The 16,911-nt window shown below is 37.5% G+C and overlaps 3 protein-coding genes across 3 annotated transcripts; 1 reads left to right on the plus strand and 2 right to left on the minus strand.

Annotated features, from left to right (window-relative positions):
• The first annotated feature begins 3,721 nt into the window (after positions 1 to 3,721).
• LOC141824414 (zinc finger protein AZF3-like) lies at positions 3,722 to 4,911 on the plus strand. The gene has a single exon (XM_074711698.1). The coding sequence runs from the start codon at positions 4,032 to 4,034 to the stop codon at positions 4,746 to 4,748; it is 717 nt and encodes a 238-aa protein (XP_074567799.1). The 5' UTR covers positions 3,722 to 4,031; the 3' UTR covers positions 4,749 to 4,911.
• Positions 4,912 to 5,618: 707 nt separating this feature from the next.
• On the minus strand, positions 5,619 to 11,869 carry LOC141822651 (QWRF motif-containing protein 2-like). The gene is made up of 6 exons (XM_074709984.1): positions 10,445 to 11,869; positions 8,752 to 8,871; positions 6,743 to 6,859; positions 6,566 to 6,655; positions 5,875 to 5,982; positions 5,619 to 5,796 (listed from the first exon to the last, which is right to left on the minus strand). The coding sequence occupies exons 1-6, from the start codon at positions 11,852 to 11,854 to the stop codon at positions 5,731 to 5,733; spliced, it is 1,911 nt and encodes a 636-aa protein (XP_074566085.1). The 5' UTR covers positions 11,855 to 11,869; the 3' UTR covers positions 5,619 to 5,730.
• A 1,166-nt stretch (positions 11,870 to 13,035) lies between these two features.
• LOC141825478 (uncharacterized protein At2g23090-like) lies at positions 13,036 to 16,513 on the minus strand. The gene is made up of 3 exons (XM_074712862.1): positions 16,352 to 16,513; positions 16,165 to 16,205; positions 13,036 to 13,422 (listed from the first exon to the last, which is right to left on the minus strand). Exons 1-3 carry the CDS (start codon positions 16,422 to 16,424, stop codon positions 13,303 to 13,305), a joined length of 234 nt encoding a protein of 77 aa, XP_074568963.1. The 5' UTR covers positions 16,425 to 16,513; the 3' UTR covers positions 13,036 to 13,302.
• Between the last annotated feature and the right edge of the window lie 398 nt (positions 16,514 to 16,911).

The raw sequence follows: 16,911 nt of genomic DNA on the forward strand, positions 1-16,911 counted from the left end.
TCTGGTCGATTCCTCCTTATCTGATTCATTTTGGTATTCTTTCATTGCAGATATGAGATCTGATGCTGGCTTTTATATTTAAATACTTAATCCAGTTTAATATATGCAGCAAGATTTTCAAATATGTTGTCTGCTGATGAAACTGTCTCTTTGCAAGTTACAAACCAAACCAAACATTGCTGACAAGAGTTTCTGCACAAGATATCTGCCAAAAAAATAATTAAAAATAAAAAGACAGATCAGTATGAAGTCAGGGCAAAAACATACAGCAGAAATTCTTTTTTTTTCCTTTGGTACTTACAGTCAAAATTATTTAACGTCCATTGATCAATATCTATTTGATTTTAAGTGTGCCATTTGATAAAATGTTATTTGTTGAACTTGCCGTCTTCAGCATGAGGGTTTGAAAGATTTATTAGCAGCATCGATGTGACTCGAATGGAACTTCACGTGGTTCTTTTGTTCATGTTGCTATCTGTTCAAAGGCATATTCTACCATGCAATTGTTTTCCTGTGAGGTTAATTAATTAGAAGTCGACGAAGGGCACCCTTCTGTGCAACTTGGCCATGTATTCTAAAGGGATTCTACATTATTACAAACACCTTTTGTACAGCTGAGCGAAGATATAAAGGAAGGATCAAATGACCCAACGGCACCCTTCAAATTATCAGGATAAGAAAGAACAAAGAAATGAAGTTAACTTTAATATACCTACACGATATGTGTCTATTATCATTTCTAACTGCAAATTAAATACAGTGAAATGGTTTCGTTGCAGATGAAATTCTGGTAGGCCGGTGCATTTAAAGCCTGGGAGAACCGAAGGAAGAAAGGCCCATCTGTTGCGTCACTCGTCTGTTTCGCCCATGCAACTAGCTGCCAATCATCCAGCAAGAAGTCATTTGGCCTATTCTCTGGAGTCTGCCAATTGGAGAAGAGAAAATTTAAAGAGAAAGGAAATTAAATGAGAGAAATATTTTTGTGTTTTTTTTCTTCCTCGAGCTAAAACAATTGTATCTGTTTAATTACGTAGGGCTTAACTTTGGTGATTTTTGAAGCCCAAAGAGAGAGAGAGAGAGAGAGAGAGAGATGCTTTTGTTTAATTTTATTCGCAGCATCGGCTTCCTCTTTGATTTTCCATCCAAATGGAGCAAGAAAAGAAGAGTAAGTCGTGGGGCTTCAAGTTGGTTCCAGTCCAGATGCCTCCCTGGAAAGGTGACTTTACGAATCAGTCACCTAATTAATTATATATGTGGAAATGGCTTCCCCAGCCCAGACGTTTCCATGTACGCCACAGCTTTCAGATTCCCTGTATCTGTATCTTTCCCTTTGGTAGGCACTGTTTTTGGCCGGTGCTGAATTCATCCACACGTCGCAATGGCTTCGTTCGTGGAAACCCTCGCAAGCTGTTGCAGTCTTGCAGACTCGTTCCCATGAACTTGTGGATAGATAGATTTGATCGATCCAACCAACAAATTTACTGTGTTATAACTTCTTCCTAGCTAGCTCTTCCGGATTAAAGGTAGCTTTCAGTTCTGACGAGAATGAACTTTATTCAGAAACATTTTGGCTTTATGGATTGGGCTTCAAAGGAGTACATGATATATGTTAGAACTAAGTTAAAGTCCTAGCTAGTCAATTAAGATCCAGTAAAAGTCTTCTTGAGTACATGATATATGTGATATACGGATTTTAAAAAACCTTAAATTATCTGATTGAAATAAAGAAAAACAGGAAGTAGTAGACTGAATGAAAGGACATGTATTTTAATACAAAAATTATAAACTAAATCAAGGCAGCTAGCATCCACTCCACTTAATTAATTAAGCTAAGTCATGACTCTGTAAGCTAACAGAATTATATAAACAAAGACACTAAGATCCACTCATGACAAGCAAGACTTGTGTATATATATATATATATATATATATATAAACTCTCGAGTGAAAGGGCTGTTCACTAGTTTTATCTTATTTTTTGAAAAAACCTTAATCTCCATGCAGTATACAATTGAGAATCAACGAGATAATTTTAATTCCCCTTATAAAACAATTGAGATTCAATGAATTTCTTTATGAATAGGACAAGATAATTAGCCCACACTTTATATAGATGAGCTCACACCTTTTGGTTCAGTTATGTCTCTTGCATTGTATTACCTAACTCTCTTAAATTATTAGAATGCGTTTGATTTAAGTTATGATATATAATCTTAATCATATGATTATCAAGTAATTACATAATCAAGATTATGGGATATAAAACATAATTTAATATTGTTTAGTTCAATTTATTTGGAGGGAATAAAACATAACCAATTATATTTAATATTTACTATATTATCCTTAATTTAATTTATTTTTAGAATAAATTAAATTAAATTAATAATATTAATGATGATAATAAATTTATAATATATAAAAAATAAATATAATTTATTTATAAATTTTTAAAAATTAAATAAATTTATATATCTTTAATAAAATAATTTATTAAAATAATTATTTTAATAAAATAATTTATTAAATTAATAAATATAATTCATTAATTTTATTTTTTATATTTAAAATAAATTTATATATATTTTAATAAAATAATTTATTAAAACAATTATTTTAATAAAATAATTCATTAAATTAATAAATATAATTTATTAATTTATTTTAATAAAATAATTCATTAAAATAATTATTTTAATGAAATAATTTATTAAATTAATAAGTATAATTTGTTAATTTTATTTTTAAAAATTTAAAATAAATTTATATATTTTAATAAAATAATTTATTAGAATAATTATTAATATAATTTATTTAAATTTAAAATAAATAATATCTTTTAAATTTATAAGTATTTAAATTAAAATTTATTAAATTAATTAACTTGGTTTAAATTAGGTTTCTCGATACATTTCATTAATTAACTCAGTTTTAAAATCACAGGTAATCATGAAAAGATTTTTTATTATTCTCTGAAATCGTAGAAAATCTTAGGTTGCCAAAATAATCACATTCTAGAGTTATAACTCATTTGCTGATGTGACAGTGATATATTACTTAAGAACTAATTATAATCTGAAATAAACAAGATTATCATTGATAATCTTGAATAGATAACTAATTAAAGTTATCAACAACAACCCCCAACCAAACACCTCCTTAGATTTAAGCATTTATTTTCAACTCATTGAGTTAAATTATTGCACTGCTTAATTAGCTTGAACCAAAATCAAATCTATTGGCACATGACTCGTTAGTGTATTAGATCACATTTTAACACATGAATGTATACATGCCAAAATGTGCCAACAAAATATCCTATCTGTCTCTTGAGCTCGTAAATCTCACGATGTCGACTTACATTCATTATATATATCTCGTATCCTTCATTTCACATGACTCTATCGTATGCTTCTTCTACGTGTACTCCATTTTTATTTAATTCGTTTTTTATCAAAAATAAAAATTCATATTTAAATATTTTAGATATGAGACTAAACTTCTTTATACGAAATTCAAAAAAAAAAAATGATGTCACCCCGCGTCACTTCCCCGAACCAAACGGTCCAAACCGCACACCACACTGCAGACCCCGCGCTATGCGGCGCTAGCTGTGTCCACTCTTATTGGCCGCACGCAGCTTTATCTGCGAGATTTCACTGCCGACTTAGCTTTCGGTTGACTCTTCCTCCTCCCTCGCCTTTCATTTCTGAGTTCCCACAACCAACCGCCACTGACTCCGCTTCCCTTTGGCGGCGGCTCTTGGCTGGAGCCGCGCTCGCCAAAGTCCCACTGTGATGTGGCGTTGTTCGAGGATTCCAGCGCTTGGTTTTGGAATTTGGCTCGGCGTCGGCTCAGTTGGACTCGTGCTCTCCTCTGCTTTTTAGCGTGTCTTACTTTCGCTTCTTTTTCATTTCTGTATATAAAGCACAGTCTTCACTCCCCGACTCGCCTACAACTACTGCAACCACCGATTGCCTCCTTAGCCTGCACCTTGTTTTGGTTCTAGGTCCTTTTTTGTGATAATTCAGATGGCTGTGGTCGACGCCGGCGCTGCGTTGCTTCGGCCACGCGGGGGTGTGGAGATGAGCGACGACGAGCTGCCGCCCGTCGAGGGGTGGGCCAAGCGGAAACGCTCCAAGCGCCACCACCGCTTCTCCGACCACCAGCCCACCGAGGAAGAGTACTTGGCCATGTGCCTCATGATGCTCGCCCGCGGCGGCGGAGCTTCGTCGCCTTTTGCCCGCTCGGGGTCTCCTCCGCCGCCGCTGCCGCCGGCAGCGAAGGCGGAATTCAAGTGCTCCGTCTGCGGGAAGGCCTTCGGGTCGTACCAGGCGCTGGGGGGACACAAGACCAGCCATCGGAAGCTCAACGCAGGGGAGGAGACCCTCTCCTCCGCTGCATCCCCGGCGATCTCGGCTTCCGGGTCCTCCGCGGCGGCCGCCGCCGCCAACAGCGGCGGTGGGAAAGCGCACCAGTGCTCCGTGTGCGGAAAGTCGTTCCCGACGGGGCAGGCGCTCGGGGGGCACAAGAGGTGCCACTACGACGGCAACCTCGGCGGCGGAGCCTCCGCCGCGTCGGAGGTCGCAAGCTCGAGCCACAGGGCGTTCGATTTGAACGCGCCGCCGGCGCCAGAGTTCGGGGTGGACGTCACTGGGAGATGCATGGCTGCCGCGGCGGCGGCGGAGGAGGAAGAAGTGCAGAGCCCGATGGCGTTGAAGAAGCCGAGACTCATGATTCCGGCGTAGAACAAAGACTTGATCCCGATTCCTGAAGTCAACTCCCCAACGCTTTAAATTAATATTAATTATAGCCAGATGATGTTGTTGTGTTTGCTTTCGCTTGTGTACAGAGAATTCTCATTCTTTGAGAGACTCCATTTGGAATCAATTACTATTCTTTTACGTTCAAGTTGAGGATTTGGAAATTGAAATATTTTACTGCCTTTCATGTTTTTGTTCTCCTTGTTTAAACAAGTCTTGCTCAAGTTACAATTAGTAGAGTCAATCTCAATTAGGATCCTTCTACGCGTGAAAGAAGACATTTAGGATTGACTTTTCCATAGGAAGTTTGGTCAAGTCGCTGGGTGGAAATGCACATAGAAAAATGCATGAAAGGCACTAGAAGTCACACTCCTGGCTATATGTTTCCTTTGAGCTTCTTCACACTAGATCGAATGATCGGAATATCTAGGGACCATCTTCTTAGAAATCCTGAGGCAGATGCACCACGGCATAGTTTACTTTGACTTGGACCTCAAGCCTAAGGAAGCTTCTTAAGAATTAGTTCAGAGCCACATGGAGAGTTGACCCAACCAAGTATTTTTATTGCAGTTTCCTTGTTTTACAAGTTCAAGGAGACCCTGGGTTTCTAGACTTCACAAATACACAGGACTTGTATATGCATGCTATCATTTGTTTGCTGGTTGCAAGGAGTGGTTCGTTTAGTGAGTGGTTGAGAGATCACATGCCAATTTTTTTACTGCATATCAACAATCACAATTACAGGAATCTTAGTTCATATATACATCAGCTTAAACAGAGAAGACCACACGATTAGAAAACTTGAAAAAGAAACAAAATTTATTGTTAATCAAAACACATTCATGGTAGGTCGAGCACTTGATCAAACTCACCAAACTTCCTGATCTGTCAGCTTCTGCAGAGTTTTTCAGTTTGGAATGGGAAGGCAGAGATTGTGTTAATAGTTAGATGGGCTCAATTTTTCTGTCTATAGTTGAATCAGGCTTGGTCTTCTGAGCTGTGCTATGTGACCTAGCAAGCTACATTGTTTCACCTGATTCGAAATAATTCTCAGCATGAATGAGCAAGCAGGATGCCTATCAACAACCATTGACAGATTTTATATACTCACATGCATTACTGCGATTGCAGATAAAAGATCTCTGCATTGATTCACGATGGATTGTTCTTTCACAGCAAGTTCAGATAGTTCAGAGACCATGGAACTTCTTCCTTCTACCTGCATAAAATGAAATTGATAGAATGTTGGGTGAAGGACTATCAAGAAAAGCTAAACTTGTAGGTTCTCAGGGAGTCTCCAAAGTATGTTGATCAATCATTTCACCATGTGTCACATACTCTAACATATGTTCTGAAAGAAACTTTGTGAAGTAAACAGCACATTATTATGAACACATTAATTCTGATTCAGTTTTGCTCAACATTGTTAATTCTTCCATAAACAGACTGTTTTGTTTCTTATATCATCAATTATTTTCTGGATTGTAACTAATTCTCAGTATAATCTCAACATACTACTTGTAAACTTTTACTGAAAGAAAATTTGTTAATTCTATCATCAACAATTGCTTTGTTTCTGTGTCAACATTTCTCATCTGCATTGTAAACATAAAACTAGATGCGGAGTATATAAAGATTTCACATTGTATATAAATAAACTGGGCCATGCATTTTCTACAGAGGAAAAATAATAGGAATGCCTATATTACCAGTAAACTAGAGCAGCAGTCAAAGCTAAAAATGCATAACTAAGAATTTGGTAAAATGAAAGTTTATAATGGAGAAATAACAACGCATCAAACCTTAGATAATACAGCGCAGATTGAAGCTCCCATTGCTTGCATCACATCAACTGCTGAACCAACAGCGTTTCTCACTTCATGAAAATCTGCCTGTTAAACAGAAGAACTACTAAATTAAATGTACACTTTGCATGAAGCAAAGCGGATGCCAATTCTTATAGGCCTGGAGGTGTGGACCTTTGCTCCATTAACAACTGGAAGGCGGACAGTACTGGTCTTTAATGCTCCAATAGAACCAGACAAAGCATTTGCATATTCTTGATCTACAAGTGACCAATTTACTAGATAGATCATCTGCAAAACCAGATAGATTAAGAATTGGATGGACTGCTGAGGCTTTAAATCACAACTCATACTATTGTTTCATAGGATTTGCACAAAATTTAAGACAATATTTCTTTCCAAACATAAAAGCAAACCAATTCGATAAATATAAATAGTGAATTGGTCTTAGGCAGAGAACGTTGCAAGACATCTAAAAGTGTTTATCATACTCTTGATATTGGAGCAATCTCACCAAGAGCAGGCTGGTTATCAGAATCCGCCTGAATGGGCATGATTAATGATCTTCAGCATGCTATGTTGATGTTGGCACAGTGACGAATTAAATAATAAGTTAACCACCAAGATATAATCAAACATCATGATTCATGTCCACTTTACATAAGAAGAAGAGGAACTTTTTGTGGAATAAGAAAATAGTTATCAGGTTTATTGAAAACTGGATCCAACATAATTAGACTATTAATTTAGTGGACCAGCAGGAACTAATCTTAATTAAAAGAGGGTAGATGAAACAATATTTCACTAAGGCATGAACCTAGATAAGGCAAAAGCTACAGAATCAAAGATCTAGTCTTCATCTCTGTATCATTGTTCATTCAGGAGAGTTCACTGATATACTAATACGCCAACTAGTCATGGACAGAGGTTAAGGTTATTCCATTGGCTTGGTCTTGCAGCAATGCACTGACCATGTCCAATACCTTTAGAGGGCTCAGATATGTTGGTGCAATGATTCTCACAAATGGCTATGCTTGATTAGGTTGTTTTGATGTGTTTAGCAAAGGCTTTATGTTAGATTTACTTATGGTATTGATATATGCATCAATTGAGCAAGAACTTGACAAAGTGCACATGGAGCTCATGAAGTTCGTGACACAACAAGATCAAGTAGTTATGGTTGACTTGACATGGTCAAGTTGGATGGATTGTGTTTGATGGCTTGGAGGTCCATAACAAGGTGAACTCAAAGGTGATTAACAACGGATGACTTGGAGCATCTAATACATTGGAAATTTTTGGCGAGGTGAACTCTACAACCAGGAGCATAAAGTGTTTGTTTGTTCGATAGTTTGGCAGCCTGTAATGAGGTGAGCACATAGGTGATAGGAGAAGGATGACGTTGAGTGTTTGAGTGACTGGAGATGTGAGGCCTACTATAGGCAACTCAACAAGAGATGGATTCTGTAGATGAACCGTGAAAGATAACACGTTGGAGCAAGATTAGAGGGCTTACTGCATTTGAAAGGACTGAAAGCCTGATGGTAAGTGAAGTCAAGGACAACATAAAGTATCGACAAAGTTGAAGACCTAAAAGTTATATTTGAGTGAGAGATTACAAGTGATTGTAACATTAAGGTTTGCACTTTGGGGCAACATCATGGGGGTCTACCTAGTGACTTGTAGGAAACCTTCAACAAATGGACAACAAGTTACGGATTGTAGTCCGCGGTTCAACTCGATTTCAAGTTTTGCATAGCCTACGGGAGTGTAAACCGAGTAAAGTTAGAATCTCTAAGCAGATTAGTCGACTAGAGAGTTCAGTTGACTCCCGAGTTAACACGTGTTCAGAGAACAAAGTATTTCTCTTCGGTCTCCATTTGATTGGACTGGGTTCTAGACAGTGCACTTGTGATGAGTCGAGTGGAAGGAACTTTCAGTCGACTGGAAGGGAACTTTCAGTTGACTGGAAGGAAACCATGTTTCGGCTTAGTGTAAATGAATTCTATTGCCTTTCCTCAAGTGTCTTCTTTCTTCCATTCTGTTCAAGGAGATAGTCTATGTGGAATATGTTATGACCTAACTAACCATGAAACTTATATGACATGGAACATATAACAAAAAAAAACAAAATTGCCAGTATTCAACATATAATGTGTAACTGTACAAAGGAAACTACTTACTTGGCCCTTGAGAATGGAATTGGATTTCAAATATTGTTTTTTAGTCTGTAGTCGTAATTTATTAACTGCTAAAGACTCGTGCCTTTTTGAGGTAGTTATCCATGCACCATATAGGCGTTTCTGAGAGAATGGTCAAAGTATAGATATCGTAAGAGAAAAGACAGATTATATGGATCATAAACATGCAACAACAACAAAAAAGAAAATCAAATTATGTCAGCAAATAAACTCAATGTTAGAATGGCATGTTACAGCTAAAAGAATCAGATTACGATTTAATAAAACAAATTTGATTTGGCATTATTTTCTGCAGGCAAGAATTATAAGCATGGTCATTTGCTAATGAAGAGATTAGATATGTTAAGCAATAAAACAAATAAGCATATATGCAAATTGATCATAATTGACTAATGTTTATCAGGCACCTTAAATTGTGCCAAACAGAAATTGAGAGTTCTGTCATGCCTTAGATTATAGCAACATAATAATGTAAAACACTGAAGGGCTGGTGCTTTTACAATTTTCTCTATACACTCTAACTTGTTTTAACACTCAAGAACCATTGCATGGTTACAATAATTGACTGGTTAGCTCAAACTCTTTCTTTTATTTTGCATAACTAAAATGGACATTGTACACATTCCCTTATGCAAAACCAATCATATAGCATGAATGAATGGAGCATATCAGTGATTCAGGATAAACCCACACTTATTGGGAAAGAAATTCTAAATGCTACTATTCTGTTCATATTCCAAAAAGTAAGTAGCATTTCCTGGATCAATGCTGAATATTACTAGAACGTGAAGCATAGCTCAATAGAAGATCTAGAACAACAACAACAACCAAGTCTTATCCCACTAGGTGGAGTCGGCGATAAATGATCTAGATCTGGAAATAAATTACTGGAGGAGTGCTGGGTATCATTTAGTACACTAATCAGAAATTGCTGATGAAAAGTACCAACTAGTGTAATCATGGTTACTATTTGCTGAGTTAATTTGCTTATAACCTCTTTAGAATTTCTTTTTCACAAGCAAACATCTCTGGTAATTAACTCTAACTGATAATCAAAGATATCTGGGCATGCAAAAAAAATAAAATATGCACGTTTTCTTCTGTTCTTTTAGTAAACCACAGCGCTAGCCAAAAAATGGCAAGATTTCTGAATGTAACAACTGGATGTAATCAAATTTAACAAGAACAATTTAATAGTGTGCCTACTTGGAGAAGAGGAAGTAAAAGGGAAATAAAATAGTTTGACAAAACAGGAATCAAATTGTATTTTCTTATTTCTAAATTCAAATTTTCTTATTTACATGGAGAGAATCAGAAGGAAAGAAATAATATTAACTTCTTATTTGTGTTTAACAGATGCATAAACTTTATCTACCTCCTTGCCTAATTTAGGGAGAAATAAAATACAGGAAATAGATGGAAATAAATACCATCATATCTATTTCCTTGCAAGTAAACAAAAGAAATTAATGTTTTTGTTTCTTTTACTTTCTTTCCTTTCCTACTTCAGTCAAAGTAAACCCAACATAAAGATTAGAGATAAAACAAAAACAATGAAGGAAAAATCAGTTAAAGATTCAAAATGTAGCAAATACTCCGATAAAAGAACATATCAAACTCGACATATTACATGATAATTCAACATGAGATCCAAATTCCAAACTGTAAAGAATACCTCAGCAGTCAATTTTTGCATAAGAAAGGTATCCTTCACTTGTGCATTAACCCACCGCCACTGCAAGTGTCGGTTATTGAGTAGCCTCAACCGGTGTGCATCCTCCAACTGCCTTTCCACATATTTCCCTCTCTTGATGTCAGCACCCATGCCAAATGTTGATACAGCATTGCAAGAAAATGCAATGGTGTCTCTTGGTGATATAATTGCCAGCTTACTAAGATAAGAGGGACTAAAAGAGCTATGTCGTGGAGAAGAAGAAATCAAAGGAGATGGCAGCAAACCATTTATCAACGACTTCTTTGCCAGAACAGGCTTTGAAGAGGCTATGCACTTCCCTCCAGGTGATGGCTTCAATTTACCTTCCTCTAATAAAAACCTTGCAGGAACATCTCTCCCACGGGTTGTCGCTGCCCTCCTTGGTGATCGAGTATTGAGCTCAAACGCCTCAGAATTGCCACCAGAAGACAAGCTATCGGTGTCAAATGCCAGAGAAAAATCATTGCCGTCAAAGGAGGCCCTCCTTGCACCCTCATTGAGCACCATGGACTGCCTCAGTGATCTAATAGCTGCCAATACCGAGTCATTATCAGGGACAGAGCAATTCAAGCTCCTTGTCAACGATATGCACTGTTGAGTCCTTGCAGCAGGCCAGCGATGGTGATTTTCTGAAGGTCTGGAGCTTTCTGACTTAAAATTGTTCCTCGCGGGAGTAGAAGAGGGAGCGATCGACGTCCGTCGTTCTGGTGTGGGCTTCCTGATGGGAGAAGGGGACACGAGTCTAGCCTTGCTGGTCTGGTAGGAGAAGGACTCGCCTTGGAAGGAAACAGATAGACTCCGAGTGGTAGTACGGAGGGCTCTTGCGGCGGCGGACGAAAGCTCAGTAGAATCTCGAGAGATACATCTCGTGGAGATCTCAGTGGATCGATTCCGGTCCACGGATTTGGATCGGTTAGACAAGGAAGTCGGGGGCATGGCCATCGGGGAGGAGGGCCGGGAAGCAGGGACATCCGAACCAAAACGCCGTAGAGAAGAAGTAGCCGTAGAAGTAGAAGAAGACGAAGAGGACGCGATCGAAGCGGAACAAGAGGAAGGAGTAAAAGAGGAACCTTTCGAGGAGGAAGTCGTGGAAGCAAACGACAACGAGCCACCTTTAGAAGCGGAAGCGGAAAAAGAGGACGGGGAGGAGGTTACCAGGTAACGGGAGTTGATATCCTTGCCGCGGGGAAGCTTGGGGGCGGCAGCATTGTCCTTCTCGCAGGAAGACAGCGGCGGCCTGGAAGAGATTGAGGGATCTCGGCGGCGAGGGGAAGGGGAAGGGTTCGGAGTCTTTTTCTGCAGTCGAAGGCGGGATGCGCTCACATTCCCTGCAGTACCGTCGTCGGAGACCGCCAGAACGGTAGTAACCATTCTACGAAATCCCGCTGTACTCTTCGGTGAGCCCGTGCTCCTCCACCGGTAGGTTCCTCCAGGAGCAGTGATCAAACCACCTATCTCGAGGTGTCCTTCCTTGCGGTCGCTACCAGAAGTAAGGAAGAAAGAATGTGCGGGATCGCAGTGGAAAAAGAGGCGAAAAACGAAGAGTGAATGCGAAGGAATTGGAAAGGAATGGAATCAAAGAAAGAAAGAGAAGAAAAGGAGGAGGTAACGGAAGCGGGTTGGCAGCGGTGACGGGATGGGAGTGAGAAGAGCAGAGAAAGCCGGCGAGGCCCTCGGTCATGGGAGTGATGCATGCTAATGGCGGAGGTGAAGGCGGAGGAGGTGGCGGTGGCGGTGCTGCAGCAGTACAAGGCAAGCAAAGCCCTTTCATTAACCCATGGATAACAAAATCATTAAAACCACACTGATCGCTCCGGAAAAAAGATTCATGTGTGACTTGGCACTGGGTCCCACAGGATTCAGACTAGTAATTTATAATAGATTCAATTAATAGAATATCAAAAAACTGTCGTTATTATTACTATTATCATTGGAAAATGGGATGAAGTGACAGTTTTGTTTGAGTTCACTTAAAAATCTTTAGACGTGATGAAATTTCTTTGGGTAATTCAAAGAGTTAAAGTTTCGTACAAAATTAATAGAAAGAATGAAATAACAAATATTAAAATTTGAGAATAATTAAGTGCAATTCTTATTAAATAGATTTAGGTCGTATAGGTCATTTAATTTATTAAATGATATTTTAGGTGAGAGAAATGCAATAGAAAAACAGAGAACTTTCCCTAAAATAGATGATTTTTTTTTAATCTTTAATTCATGTGTAGTTATTTAGAAAATTTCCCTAAAATGTCATATTGATAGAACTTTTCTGTGAATGGATAAAGATTGAAGAGGCAAAATATTAGATGAGTGACATTGGTCTGCACTTTTATAGTATGGTCCTCTGAAGAATGTTTGTGGACCAAGAATGAGAAGGATTCATAGGCTGGAGGATAAAGGTGAATCAAGATGATGAAATTGCTTGAAATTAAAGAAATCTGGCGGTGGTGGAGCACGAACGATGCCATTATGAAGGAAGCCATTAAATTTCCCTATCCAACTAAACACAAAAGTTCAACAGATGGCAAATCAACCAAACTTCCCTGACCATGTGAACACAAGTTCAACAGATAATTTTAAATCATAAGAGTAAAAGAAACATAGAACTTCAAATCATTCCACCGTTATCACAAGAACATAGCTGAGGGCACAATCATGACATTAGTCCCAGAAGCATGTTCAACACTCCAGAGGCATGAGTTCCAGATAGAGATGACAGACATAGAAGCAGACCAAATTAAGTCTGCACGCCTTGTATTACCATACATCAACAGTTTGCACACATCTAATTCAATGGATATGCTTCTCTTAGTCTAGCACTAGTTCTTAAGATGGGGGAAGCATTGATAGACATCATTCTTGGGATGCTTTGCTTCGGCATGTTCTCGACATTTGACCTCTGAAGTAGTACATATAAAAGTTTGCATGCATACCTTGCACTGGATTCACAACGAGAATCACAGAGTTACCAAATGAACATGACTAAGAAAAACATCAGTAGGGCTTTGTATATTTCTACATATGGATCGTGCAATAAGAGAATTTTCAAGAAAAATGTGTGATGATGTAATTTAACCACCAAAAAATAAGACTTGAAATGGCATACATCCTGACACAGCATCCATATGAGCTAAAAGCTAAAAGATTCTCAAATTGTTGCTATCTAGAGATGCATGTGTGAGAAAAGGTACATAGATTCTTACATCCACAATAAAAGAAGCAAGGAGTTATCTTTAGGTGAGAATGAGAGAGTCTTTGAATAAGTATTCTTCAGCAACAATCAATTAAAGTAGAAGGCGTGAGTGTCACTACTGGTACCGGCGCATAAAGTTCAATCTCATAGTTAATCCAAAATAATTGGGACAGACATAATTTGATGATGTGATGATGATGGTAAATCACCAAACTGTTATAAATTTAACAGACTATAGGATGCTGGTCGTTGTTTGTTCTTTCATGCAATAGTAGACTATTACAAGCAAAGAAGATGACATTTTAAACAGCCAATATAAACCTTTTTAATCCAATATCTAATCAATTAATCATGACACAACGTATTTGTAACACATTTCTAACTAAATACTGTATCTGACCTGTTAGCAGCACAGTACTTCTAGAAGCCATGAAAAGTGTCCTTTTGATTGCTAAATATCCAATTTAGCACACGATACAGAGAATAAAGCTTATTAGTGAAAAAATGGATAAGAGTGGGAGTTGATGTTGAGGAATTTAATTTATTGGTTTAGGAATCCAGCAATTTCTCGAATTCTCCACTTATCGGTTTATATAAGCACTTTACAGTTCCCCCTTACCTACCCTCCCATCTCTTCACCTATACTTTCTTCTCCAATGCACAAAAGTTCACAGGGGAAGCCATAATATAGAAATTACCATGTGCAGTTGAAGAAACCACTCCATGTAAAATAAAGCTACCTCACAAACAAATAGGATGATGCTTATTGCTAAACAGAATGACTTATAATTATAACTGTCGAAAAAGATTTGCATAATTGCTAGAATGAATAAACTTCTGCACTTGCTAAAAGAGAAATAGAAGATAAAATAGGCAGTTGCCCTGTAGTCCTATGTGAGTCATTGCTCTCTAATGCTATCTTCAGTGGTCAGATTTTATTTCTTTTTGGTCATTTAAATCAAACCATGAGTTGTCTTCTTTTAAAAGGCTTATGATAAATGTTGATAGAGGATGTAGCCATCCTTTACCAATATGGCTTCCCAGTTCTTATGCTCTTTGATCCATCAACTAAGTGCTGTTGGTGCTGGAAGTAACAAATTTGTGAAGAAAACAGTGATTCAAAGTGAAAGCGAGAAATGGTGGTGTATATCATATTCTTATGAAAGCGTATATGCAGATTCATATGTAATCACTGTTAAGATATTATTCATTAACAATAGATTGTATGAATGAAATATAGTATAACTATCATACAGTTTGAATGCATAAAACTAAATTCACCTATGAAGTATAGCAAAATGTAGACAAGATCTAAGTTTTTTTTTATAGTGATCAACAGCAAAAATATATGTACAAAAGCATCAAAATTTCATGTGCAGATTGCTAATCTCCCCTAGAAAGCATAAACATCACTGCATTGATCATAATCATCACAGCCCTTACTCTCTCTGTACTAAGTTGGAATTAATCATAAGTGAACCTTGAGCTCCTTCTTTGTTGAGATGGCTCATAGACATGAAACATTGTGCCGGCCAGTGTAAATAAGGATTCAAGTGTGACATTTTTTTGTTTTAAACAATCAAATATGCCATCCAAGAAAGAATTATGAAGATCAAAGTAGAGCTGTTTATGTTAGCACAGGCATCTTCCTAATCCTCACATGGTTTCTAAATTATTAGAAAAAAAATATGTTTTTTCACTTATATTCATTTTGGTTGGCATGCCAATCAACCAATGCAATGGTACATCAGATTTCACACAGATTAAGAATAGTTGTTCCAACTTTTATGCAGCTTCATTAATTTCTTATTTCACAAGTAATGAAATTTGTATTTGAATCTAATAAGAATGTTCTAGCTGCTATTAAAAAATAAGGTAAACTTTGACGAGTTCCATATCTGTAAAAAATCACTGAGGTTGGATAATAAAGTCTGCATCACACAAATTAATACTCTAATCACCTGGGAACACGGAATTATAAATAGGTTGATCGATGGTGAACCAAAAAAAAAAATTTGAAGCTTTGTGATAATTTGGTGTGTAGAAGCCTCAAATGGAAATGCAAATGTTATGATAGAATGTATTCATAAGAAACATGCATATAAAGGTTAAACACTTGAAGATAGACCAGCAGATAAGATCTTCCACTACAGTAAAATAAACAGTTTGAGGATTATCTAGTTGTGTTAATCTCATCTTTTCAGTTCCATGAATCTTATTTCTACATTGACCAAATGATATCTTAATTAGAGCTTCCTGTCTGCCTCTACTCCTCACATCTTCCACTCATTTTAATTCGATGGAAGAAAAAATCGAGCAAAAAACCCTAACTTCCAAGACCAACCATCCATTCAAACACCTATGACCTACCGGCTCAATCTAATTCACAGGCTCGAATCCAATAAATTCCCTTCAACTAGACCAAATCGTCTTATAGACTATAATCCAAACCAAAAATAAGGACGAAAAAAATGACAAAAGAGCCAACCTGAATGTTCATAGCCTTTTTGTTCGATTCCAGTTGACTCCCTGCGAAAAAACAAACACGAGGAAAACCAAAAACGATCAATCGACGTGGGAGAAACAATATGAGGCCTTACAAAGTTACCAGAAAGATAGTTTCTCTCCAAAAACAAATAAAAGTCTGTGATCCGAAGATAAAAAGTGGGGCATACCCTTGGCCGGTTTGTTCTTCTCCATGTTCCTCTCCCGCGCCGTCTTCGACTTCTGGCCATTGCCTCCACCCATCTCTCTTTGTTTCTTCGAACGGATCGAAGTTGATCCACGGGAACGAGAGACTGATTGAGGAAGGAGGGTTAGGAAGGAAGGGCAAGGGGCAAACGAGAGCTAAATAAACAAACAGAAGAAAGGGAAGAACGCGTGAGTGTCGCGTGAACGGCTCGGATTGGGTTATAGTACGCAGGCACGGATCAACGGACGCAATTTTACAATTTATTTATTTTGAAGCACGGAGTAGGCATTTATTTGAAGGAGCATTTTAAGATATTTTTATTATAAAAATATTTAAATATTTCATATAAACTTTTTAAATATATAATATACAGATTAAATTTATTTATTTATTTTTTATAATCGATGTGTCTAAATTTTATTTAATTAATTTTGAAGATGGACGCGGTTGAGGACGATACTGATACCAAGTACCGGTTTACGTCATATCCTCCCATCCTATACGCTTCCAAATACGCCTGGACCGCAAAAACGAAAACTCTCC

Source organism: Curcuma longa, chromosome 3 (genome assembly GCF_044706935.1).
Source record: "Curcuma longa cultivar G26 ecotype Majalengka, Jawa Barat chromosome 3, ITB_CL_G26_1.1, whole genome shotgun sequence".
NCBI lineage: Eukaryota > Viridiplantae > Streptophyta > Magnoliopsida > Zingiberales > Zingiberaceae > Curcuma > Curcuma longa.